General features: G+C 32.2%; 1 protein-coding gene across 1 annotated transcript; it reads right to left on the bottom strand.

Annotated features, from left to right (window-relative positions):
- Window positions 1-8,804: 8,804 nt before the first annotated feature.
- On the bottom strand, window positions 8,805-11,745 carry LOC127721160 (ficolin-1-like). The gene is made up of 3 exons (XM_052227832.1): window positions 11,634-11,745; window positions 10,821-10,985; window positions 8,805-9,061 (listed from the first exon to the last, which is right to left on the bottom strand). The coding sequence occupies exons 1-3, from the start codon at window positions 11,743-11,745 to the stop codon at window positions 8,805-8,807; spliced, it is 534 nt and encodes a 177-aa protein (XP_052083792.1).
- Window positions 11,746-12,405: the final 660 nt, after the last annotated feature.

Here is a 12,405-nt window from a genome sequence, read left to right as displayed (position 1 = left end):
GAGACTCGTTTCAGTAGGTATTCTTCACATGATTCGAGGTGACTGTTCGAGTTCAAAGTTGGTGTTGTTTCTTCCATGCTTGCAATGATTATTTAGTGTTTGCTTGATACTACATCTTGCATGTTTATTTGAAGTTATATTGCTTAAGACGCAACGTCAGATATTGCTACCATTTATTGTAATAAAAAATGACGTTAAAGAGAAAACGCGTACTATCTAGTTTTTCCTGTTTTCCTTGTTGGGTAAATGCAAAGAATTACACAAAAGTATAAGTGCCGTGTGATTCCAATCCAATATGATTTTATAATTAACAAAGGATATTAGATTTTTCTGTCAGTAATTTTGTGGTGTTTGGGAAATATTTTTGTATTATATTCAAACCACATCGAATATAATGTTAATCAAGCGTTTGTACAAGAGACAATATATATAGTTATGATACTGAAGTTTTCTTACTTTTATTTTGATGGTCTTAAAGGTGTGCATTCTTTGTACTATATTCTGTTTTGTTAAATAAAGGACATTTACAGTAAGCAGAGGAAGGAACCCGTGAATGCAGTTCATGCTGTCCCCGGTATATTACGGTTGTGGCGGCGTCAAATAATGTTAACGGACAACGTTGCAAGACATTTTCCTTGATCCGTATTTTTTATAGATAACCTGTAATCTTAATACAATTTGGTGTTCCAATTTCAACCTTTAAAGTACTTTTTATTGGTATAGTATTCAAAGCCCAAAAATAATCTTCACGAAATTAACTGAGTCTGGCCTTAAAAGTTTTGTGAAGGCATGAAATATTACTTCGGACATATCCGCAAGACATTGCAACCCTATTGGTTTGAATTGAACGTGTAGCTCAATTTATTTGATAATTTGAGTTTTTAGAGCTTGCACTTGTACAAAACGGTCGTGCTTTCAATTTAGTAAAATATCTGTCAAAATTTTAATTTTTTAACTGAAATATTCCAAGCTTCCAAACTAAAGTTCCCCTGGGACATTTCATTTCATCATATTCCTTTGAAAATAGTTATGCAAAATTTAGACGGAGGCAGCCATGTAAACCATTACTGAAATATATCACGTCATAGAAAAGAGGGACGAAAGATACCAGAGGGACAGTCAAACTCATAGATCGAAAACAAACTGACAACGCCATGGCCAAAAATAAAAAGACAAACAGACAAATAATAGTACAGATGACACAACATAGAAAACCAAAGACTAAGCAACACGAACCCCACCAAAAACTGGGGGTGATCTCAGGTGCTCCGGAAGGGTAAGCAGATCCTGCTCCAAATGTGGCACCCGTCGTGTTACTTATGTTATTACAAATCCGGTAAATAGTCTAATTAGAACATTCATGAAAAATTTCGAAGAGTTGCGTGAACATTTCGCGAATTTTTCGAGTTTAATGTTTCGAGTTTGTTACATGGGACAACGCTTAGTAAACGTTTTTTTCTAATAATCTGTGTCTTCCGATGTCTATATACATTATATTTTTTATTCTTTCTCTATCATAATGTGAAAATGTGAGATACAATCTTTATTTTTCATATATTATAGGACATGTTTATTTTAGCATTTCTAAGAAAATTTTCCCGTCAAATATTTACTTAGCGCTATTTTTCGTGGTAGTAACAATATCTTACGTTGCGTCTTAAGACTTTTCATCTGTTTAGTTAAATCATTGTTCAGTACATTTGTTTTCTATATTTGGCGACTAGTTTAAATCGGTATATGCTCTGTTTAGCTTACATTTTACTACTAGTATATACTTATTTTTAATGGGTTGTCCCTTTTTTGCTGAATTTGCTGATTACATAATTTTGACATGACTACTAATTATTTTTTGCGATCATGTTCTGTGAAATATTTGTGCTTGCATGTTGTTTTTAATATATCATGAATACGTTGTGTCGTGATAAAATTGAGTTACGTGGAATTCGTATTTGAGAAACCTGATTTTTGGGATTTGTTTATTTTTTGTTATTGGATTCGCGGCACATTTGAACTTTATTGTTGAAAACATTACTTATTCACCAACCCTACCGCAACTAACAACTTTATTAATTAACATCAATCTAATGCATGTATTAATAAAGTAGTGTTTACCTAAGTGTGGCTAGTTTAAGTGTTAATTAAATATGTTTGGCTTTATTATAGATCTATGTCGGATGTCTTGTCGCTTATTTGCATATTAACATAATTAGACATTTATGCTAGTCAAAATATTCATCCTGTACAATGAATACAAAATATACATTTCCTTGAACGCTTGTGTATATTAACTATATAGTATGATGCAATACCATTGAGCTACTTTGAATTCGTTTGTGAGAAGCCATGGAATTAAAGTTTAAATGAGGGACAATGGAAAGGTATGCACTTGTTTGAATATCAATATTTGCTCTGGGTGGTTCCATTTGTTTTTAAACAAGACAACGATTTCCATTGTATATTCCTCCTTCAAATCTGTATATAAAAAAAGGAAATACTTAATAGTAACATTACTATATCAGAGGTTGTTAGATATACAAAGATGTGGCATGAGTGCCAATGAGACAATTTTCCATCCAAGTTACGATTAGTAAAACCATTATAGGTCAAAGCCATTCAAAAAAGCCATCATTGTATGAATGCTTAACACCAAGAGGCATAATATTATATGCATACATAGAAAACTTAAACGGCATGTGTATACCTTTTACTAGAAAGTAAAATCACAAAAATACTGAACTCCGAGGAAATTCAAACGGAAAATCCCTAATCAAATGGCAAAATTAAAAGCTCAAACACAACAAACGAATGGATAACAACTGTCATATTCCTGACTTGGTACTGGCATTTTCTTATGTAGGACATGGTGGATTAAACCTGGTTTTAAACCTATATTAACCTCTCACTTGTATGACAGTCGCATTAAATTCCATTATATTGACAACGATGTGTGAAAAAAACAGAAATAACAGGTGAAAATGTCAAAAATAGGAGTACAGCAGTCAAGATTGTGTTATAATCTTTATCACTATTAAAACAAACAAATATGTAACAAAGAAGCACAAATATTCTTATTAGAACCCACTGTTATTGTAAGATAGTATGAATAAGAGTATGAACAATCAGTTAAAAAAATTTAGTGGTAATTAGAAGAAATTAAATAAAAAACTTATATGTACGCCGAGGGAAAGAAAAACAAAATTCTATGCTCCTAAACAACTTCTATTTCACGTACGGACTTAACTGTCAACAGGATCAAAATTTACTCTGAACAGCAAAGACAAGACAAGAAGTCCAAGTAATCATATGGTCCGGAACATATACAGTATAAACATGTTAAATTAAAAAAAAACATCTATCATTTTGCCCTTAACAAAACACATGACCTTGTACTGCTTGCAATCTTTTTACTCCGACATATTAAGAAAGGAAGTTTTGCAATGTTCGTTTTTATTTCGAATCTACAGTTTTACCAGATAGCTATACATCACAATGACACGTCGTGGACCGTTCGTAAATAGAGCTGTACATTATTTATCTACCGAATTTTTACCGGGTTTATAATAACATGAGCAATGCGACGGGTGCCACATGTGGAGCAGGATATGTTTCTCCTTTCGGAGCACCTGAGATCACCCCCAATTTTGTTGGGTTTCGTGTTGATGAGTCTTTATTTTTCTATGTTGTGTTTTGTGTACTGTTTGTCTTTTTCTTTGTAACCATTACGTTGTCAGTTTATTTTTGATCTATGAGTTTGAATATTTCTCCGGTATCTTTCGCCCCTCTTTTATCCCGTTTTGTTTTAGTAGGTATCCAATTTTTTAATTATATAAACAAATTGAAGATGTATAGTGAAATGATATTATACATCTTTGTTTAAACTAAAAATGTTAAACAGAGCTGCGGTTCAACCGTTATTAAAACTCTGAAAATAAATGAAATTTATCATAAATTATTCTTTCACTATTACACTGTATTATGAATACTGTACTCAATAATTGTATCAGTCGGGTTAAAAACAAAACGAGATGACTCAGGGCATTTGCTCATTTTTAATCAAGTAAAAAGAACAATTTAGACCACTTCCAATGGAATACGTGTTCATCGATCCTTTATTTACAGAAATTAGAGCGAGTGAGCAAATTTTTCATGTTTTATTCCTCCTAAACAAATAATTAATAATATATACCTAAAATTTGGTGAGAAGTCATTTTTGTTTAATGTTGGTTTATAAAGCTTCTATATTCAGGAGCGATAACATTTTTTGTCACCAATTAAATTTCAATGTGATAATCAAATAGCAACTATCTGTGAATTTTAGGGCAAGTGGTGACATGTCATTCCCATATGATTTTGATGCTTACAGAGAATGACTCTTAAAAGCGAGCAATAATTCATAGATTTTTTAGAAAATATTTTTTTATGTTTTCCAAATTTTCAATGCTGCTATAATATGCATAGTATCATAGAGTCCTATTTTTAGTCTCTCAGTTCACGTAAAAACGTATGAAGAAGAGGGAAACAATAAACCAGAATTCATCTGCTTGATTAAAATTCGAGGTTTCTGTCATCATTATGAGATTCTATGCTATATTTTTTCAGCCCCATAGAACATATTTTGGAACTGAAAATGGAAAATGCTACTTCACAATCTGCGTTTTTGAATCAATTTTTTTTTACATTTTATGAAAGATTGTCCTATTGTTTTATCCAAGACTGACTTAAAGTTACTCATTTATAACACATACAATCTAGAAAAGAATTCTCATAATGTTAGGGCCATATTTTTCTAGACGCTAAATAGTTATCAAAGGTACCAGGCTTCTACTTTGATACACCAGACGCGCGTTTCGTCTACACAAGACTCGTCGGTGACGCTCAGATATAAAAAAGTTAGAAAGCCAAACAAGTTCAAAGTTGAAGAGCATTGGGATAAAAAATTCCAAAATATTAAGGGGGATAAGGCAAGACAAATACCATTTGTCAACGTTACTTACTTCATATTTGCTTTCATTTTATTGTTTAAAGGTTGACGATGAATTAGTATATGACACAGTAAGGATAACAATTGTATTACTATAAATACCAAATTCCAAAAAAATATTCAAAACTGAAAGAACTTCATCACAAGCTCAAACGTATCAAACGAATGGCAAATAACTTTCATATTTATGATTTAGCACAGATCTATAGTGTCTGTTTCATTTGTTCACACATCGTTGTCAATATAAGAAATTTTTTGCGACTGTCAAACAAGTGAGAGGTTTAGCAAGCTATAAAACCAAGTTTAATCCACCATTTTCTACAAAAGAAAATGCCTTACCAAGTCAGGTATATGTTCGTTTGATGTGTTTGAGCTTTTGATTTTGCAATTTGATTAGGGACTTTCCTTTTTGAATTTTCCTTGGAGTTCAGTATTTTTATGATTTTACTTTTTACTGTCTTTTTTTTACTTATACATAGAACACTCTGCGACATTCCTTATGAATGACCTTCAATCTGTGCATCTGTGACTCTTGACCCTTTTCACGAATGTGACCTACCAAATTAGACTATTTACCGGATTTGTAATAACATAAGCAACACGACGGGTGCCACATGTGGAACATGATATACTTTTCCTTCCGGAGCACCTGAGATCACCCCCAGTTTTTGGTGGGGATTGTGTTGCACAGTCTTTAGTTTTCTATATTGTGTCTTGTGTACTATCATTTGTTTGTTTGTCTTTTTTTGCCATAGCGTTGTTTTCGATCTATGAGTTTGACTGTTTCTTTTGTATCTTTCGCCCCTCCTTGTTAGATATTTGTACATTTTTTATTTCTATACACTGGATATGAGATAGCAATGAACTACAAATGTTTTGCTCTTAAGTAGGATAATAGCAGAAAAAAATATAGTTATTTCAAACTAAATGTCACGCTTCAGTGACCCTTGGTTTTGACCTATCCCGATCTATTCAAGATAATTGACATACACTCCCCTAGCTTATTTAACTGAGATTCTACATTTTTGAATTACACATAAGAATTTGTCTAATGCATTAATAGTTGCATTATTATAATAATGAGATTGTACGTCAAATAATGACAGTCTTTCAAATATAACTTTCGAAATTTTTGTTTGTAATTTGTGAATGTTCCCACACATCTGTGGCCTTCAACATGCAGATGTATCATGTTGGACAACCATTTGAAAATCATGCTCAGACCAAATTTAAAAACTTTCGTGGCCTTTCAATTGAAGTTGACCATTTGCTCTCTTGTGTAGGCCTATATATTATGAGATAATTAGTATTGCCTTCGGTATTGTCGAGTGCATGAATTTTGTATCGTGAACTTATACGCCATATCGCTTCTTTTCAATACTATGTCCCCACAATGGCGACGAGGTAATAAATATAGGGTCATAACAGGTCTTCTTCTGTCCGGCAGTAAAACCCATGCCAAAGTCGGGCGTTTGTTCGGCGGGATGTACAAGTATGCAGCAACGTCAGGTTAGAATGAAGACATTAAATTCAATGACTCGTGTAAAGAGAGTACCACATTTTCTACAAGTTAAATACCCATTCAACAACTCTTTGAGGGATTCGTGGGTGGCCTGTTGCAAGATAAATCTTCTGTCCTTATCCAATATACTATGGCAGTCTATATTTCTCTAACCTTCATCTTTATATTAACATACCTACCTATTGTAGTTGGTGCTCGTCCTGAACATGCATGGAATATTTGCCACTGAACGTTGAGCAACCAACAATAAGTCAATCAATCAATCAAACAATTAACACTAACTATCGGGGCAATCCTTGATACAAAAAGGATTATATTGAAATAACATCAGGTCAACTATTGGGCTAAATATTGGGACCATTCAATAAAACAATACTAGATTCAAAGTACCGAGTTAGAAGTACTGAAGTTATCTGAATTGTACAATACATCGGATTGAATTGTAGGTGAATAAACTAGTTTTAACACATTCATATGGTTTGCGTTTGAAATGTATCCGATGATGTCACTTTGTTTGTTCTTACGTTGAGTTGTTTTACAGATTGATGTCATTTAAGTCATAAACATTAAAAGATGATATACACGTAGCCTTAGTCTTCTTATGTTGACTGGTTAGTCTTGTTTTGTATGTAAGCTTGTCTGGTATATAGTATATTTAATGATGAGTTTGAATATCCCTTTGGTATCTTTTGCTTTTTTTTTGTTGATAATACTTGCAAAGGATTACATAAATTACATATAATATTGCACAAAAGTACAATAGATAACACGAACTAACAACAATCAAAAACTACAACGGATTGTGCGGATAGATGACTCGGGACAGGCACAATATGAGGTAGGATTGAACCATTTTGATGTTACGCAAAAATTACAATAAACGCGAAATGTTATTACGGAAGTTTGAGAGTTAATAATTTTTCATCAAGTTCGATAAACTTGGCACATTTCAACATTATATATGTTCTAAGACTACTATATGTGTAAATAAGATAAAAAATCTGACATTGACTTCAATGCTTATCTGTGTCTTGAATCAATTTATACCTAGTCCTACGCCGGCAAATGCGGACATTTTTTTGAAACCATGCGAAATCGGATCTCTTTTTTCAATATTAGCTGTTTTAACTCGAGACCTCCCTTATGTACAATGACCTTTATGTTAGTTTAAAACAAACAGTGAACACCGCCCCTCCCCCCTCCCCCCCCCCCCCACCCCCATGTTAAACTGTTAAATCTCGTCCGTTTTTCTGTATTTTTACACCTATCGATATCTTTCTAATGGTAGAAGTTGTATATGATATAGTGCCAGATTGGAATTGATTAATACGAGATTATAAACAGGTGTTCTCTATTTACCAGACTCGTTAAAATATATCCTTTCAACCTAGGTATTAGATTTAGTATAATTGTTACCACTGGGACAATAATTAGGCAAAAAGTATGTCTAAGGTATAGAGCTTTGCATGTTATTAATTAAATAAATCCAAAATAATTGTTCTTATTCCTTTCAATATCACTGTCATGTTTGAAGTAAAGTTTAAGTAAATTGAAAGTCATATTGTCCGATATTTAAAACTGCCATTTTGCTAAAATATTCGAAATAGCTCTCGATGCGATATAGCCTTTTTCGTGTTTTTGTCCTAATGCGTCATAAAAGACATAAACAATCACAAAACAATCGAACGACGCAAGTTTGAATACTAAGTTTGCTGTTGTAAATTTTAATGTCTCAATTCAAATATACATGAATTTCAAAATTATGAAATGTTCCACACGTTTTAATAAAAGCATCAATTGAGTTTTCAATTGGTTAATGTATACATAGAAAAATCATATATCACTAAAAGTTAATGCCTGACATATTTTAAAGGAGCTAAATCTTTCAGACATGAAGTATTTGCTACTGTATGTACAATAACTTACAGGCTTCAAAAAACCTTTTTATTTTAATGCAGAATGACAAAACCTCATTTGGATCTTGTCAATAATACAAAGATGTATGTGTGGATAAAATAACTTTTCTGGTTACCTAGAATAAGTCTAAATTTGTCAAATTTATTAAGTAAACTGTCATATATGGTCTTAGAGATGAATTTAATTTTTGAACGACATATGTTATAAGTGTCCAGATATATTTTTCTGTTCAATTGCCATTAGCATAAACATAATTTTGATAGGCTATAATACGTTGTTTTATTTTTGCAACTCAGCAGCCGGAAAATGCGTTTTGATATTATTTGATACAATGTTAGTCGATTCCACTTTTGCAAAGGTTGCAAAAGATATAAATGTCTACCATTAATTGCCATTTTGTCTTCTTATCATCATTTTCGACGATTTTAATGAATAGTAATGTCCTGTCCATGTCAGCCATTCAATTCCATCGCCAAAGGAGATATGAGAACCAGATAAATAGTTGCCATTTAAATTAGACTGATGGCAAGAGTTATACCACCATGCGCCATGGAATCTAACTGCACACGCCTTGGAAGAAGGACTGTTGTCTCGGTCTTTGGTACTAAATACCATGCCGTTGTGGTAGTCTAAACTATCACCTGAAAATAAATCGACAATTTGTCAACCATGACTATTTGAATCGTGGTTCCAATCTGGTTTTATTGTGAAATGGATAACACAAAGACTAGTATTGATATTTTATAGAGAGTAGACAATTCCAATAAAAATTGTGTTAACATGCTCCTCTTTACGTTTCCTTATAGAATAGGACTATGGACAACGCTTGAAGCTTTATTAAACGAAGACGGAGATTGGATTTCTTTATATTGCAATTGTCTGATTCGTGCACCAGTGTACTTTCTATACATCTTCTTTCAATTTTATATTTTCCACTTTTCTCATATTTGAATAATTATTTATAACAGAGCGTATCGTTGTGATAATTTATCTGAATAAGTATTGTTTAAACTATATATCTTAACCTAATTATGTAATTGAATCGAAAAAGACATTTTTGTTATATCTTTTCCGTTGCCATTTAAATTTTCATCGTAATGTTAGTCTTTTATTTTTCTGGTTATTTCCATAGCAAGTCACTAATAATAAGCAATTGCATGTTCTTATATATTTCCTGATTTAAATCAAATCCAAAACTGTAAAAGCAAAGGGTGTATAAATACTTAAATATGGGAGGAGCGCTAAATAAACAAGGGGAGGTGTTGGTCTCGCTGAAAAGAATAGCCATTTCAACTGAAGTTATAATATTACTGAAAGAATTGGAAGCTTACATTCCTAATTATATCTAAAATGAATAATCTGAGAATCAAGTATAGTTATAATATAAATTATATCAGTACCAAGTCACTGACTATTGGGCTTACGATACCCTTAAGCATTAGTAATTCTCCAGAATCCGTGTGAAGATAGAACATGAATATAACAATTAACAATTTTGGTTCATCCAATGGGCTGTTGAGGATATATCTTCAATAAGAGTAAGATTTACAATAACTTAGAACTTATAAAACGGAGGCTCTTCAACATTTTTTTATTACAGTACGATAGAAGTCGAGGTGACCCTACTTTTTTCAAATTTTTATGAATCAAAGGATACGACACTATATACATATATTTAGGTACCGAAATGCACGTTTAAAGACGACTCTTATGACTGCAAGTGTTAGTCAATGTGAAAAAACTTTAAATCAACGATCCAGTTGTATCCGTCTAAAAAAATCACCATATTCTTCAAATAGCATTATAACAGATGTAAATTCAAAAAACGACAGCCTTTACTTTCACATGACAAAAACTGTGAAGAGATACACATACAACTATCAAACCGTCTTGAGATATTGTCAACAGGAGATATGTTTTCAATAATAATCAATCATCATCATAATCGTATAATATTACGATAGTCTGACATGATACAACTACAATATCGAAATTCGGCCACCTCTTTCTTCTTTTAGTCTTTGTCTATTTCCTTTACAATTGGAAAGCATGAGAAAGCAGTTTTATTCTGAAAATCATTTCACTTCAGTAAGGGAGGGAAAAAAAGATAATAATATATGCATATATATTGATATTTAGTACGTGGATAAATTCGATCTAAGTACGAGATTTTTTTAAGCACATTTCTCAAAAAATTTATATAATTCTTCATATTATTATCGAAAATAAAGGTGTTATGTACAAACACTAATGTCTCTGTAGCACTGTAGCTCAGTATCTTATGAAAATGTAAAACAAAATATAGTTTGTTGAAATAATTAATGAATTATTAAATTTCTTTTAATGAAAATCGGATCATCCAATCAGCTAGTATTGCTATTAAACTTTCTCAATACGAACCTGCGTTGCCACTGTAGCCATTTACTGACAATTGGAATTCAGACTGAGCATCCGATATCTTGAACGTTTGATATTCCGCATATCTCTTTTCATTCGCAAAATTTTCCAATTCGATTCGTAAGGTATAATTATTATTTGAAGTCAGCATGTGAATTTTCTCATTACCTAAAATTGAAAGTGTTTAAAACTATACGCGGTTAAGGAAAGAAAATAAGAAGTCCAAAATCTTTACATGTTTTCTGTTGGCATTGCTTGTGGTTGACCGCAATAATACATGACAATTAGCGTATCAGGAAAGACGTCCGTAAATCATCAAAGTCATACTATTTGTGTTACATGGCTAGAACACGCTTTGACCGCCTGTGTAATCCATGGTCGGGTAAAAAAGAAAACATTACAAACGGATTCTGATCTTGTTTGGCACACATTAATAAAAATTAAGTGTAAAGTTCGGTCGACAAGAAACAGAGCGGTTTAGTTAATATGGCTGCCTATAAGTTTGAAATTAATAACCACGCGTAATATTTAAACAACACCAATGCCAGGTCGACTTGGGAATAGAAATATTGTGACTTAGGACTTCTAACCACCTGTTAAATCCTATCTAAAGTGGGGCACCTGTTAGGTTGTTTGTAATGTACTAGTTAGCAGCCTTGTCCGGTAAGAATGGGGACAACTTTCGACAACCTATGAATTGCAGGCGTTATGTCAGCCCTAATTTGCATTTATTAATAATTCCTTATTAATCAGATTAAGATTTATTTTTATAGTGTAGACTTAATTGTCAAATAGTGCATTATAAATTTGTTGTACCTAACCAAAACTCATTTGTTAAGTCACCAAATCCGTTCTCGTACTCGAGCCATGTCCGGTAAAAATCTGTGATTCCATCCACACGCCTTTGGAAAACCTGTAAAATAGACATTCTAAATTATTTTTTTTTCTTACTCTGCATATTTTGACTCTGAAAAAGGCAAATTATTGATGAGTCAATAAATAATAAAAATAATTATTCTTTGATTCTCATCCCACGTCTCATTTTTTTCAGATGTTATGAATAATTTATTCAGATTTTTAGCCTTTTTCTTTCATTTGAAAGGTGAATTTGAGTATAAATATGGCCACACTTGATCTTCTTCTAACCGGCAGTTGAACCCTCAAACGTCTGTTTTGGCTGTGTGTCATGTATGAATATGCAGCTTTGGTAAGTTTTTGTTTCTAAGGATATTTTTTGGCATTCAAATTTAATGTTCAATCAAATCAGGTCAAAAGAGGCTTACATGTTAGATGAATATTTAATAGAGATCATTATTTATTTGTTTTATCTAAACGAACAAAATGAATTATAGCATTCTAAAAGTTCTATAAGTATTTTCATTTTCACAAACATACACAGTGTGGTAAACGGATTCTTGTTCCTATTGTAAATTTTATTTCAAAATCGATGGTTATTTAGTATAAAATGTTTGTTCTATAATTCAGTTGTTTAACTTAAATGTGGGAGGGCAATCAATGTTTACGTTTACAAGTTTTGCATTATCAACGGAATCACGTGGCGTATAAAAGCGACTTGCGAAGTTGGTCC

This window comes from Mytilus californianus, unplaced genomic scaffold (genome assembly GCF_021869535.1).
Source record: "Mytilus californianus isolate M0D057914Y unplaced genomic scaffold, xbMytCali1.0.p SCAF_12, whole genome shotgun sequence".
Lineage (NCBI taxonomy): Eukaryota > Metazoa > Mollusca > Bivalvia > Mytilida > Mytilidae > Mytilus > Mytilus californianus.
This window is presented reverse-complemented; position numbering and strand designations above follow the sequence as displayed.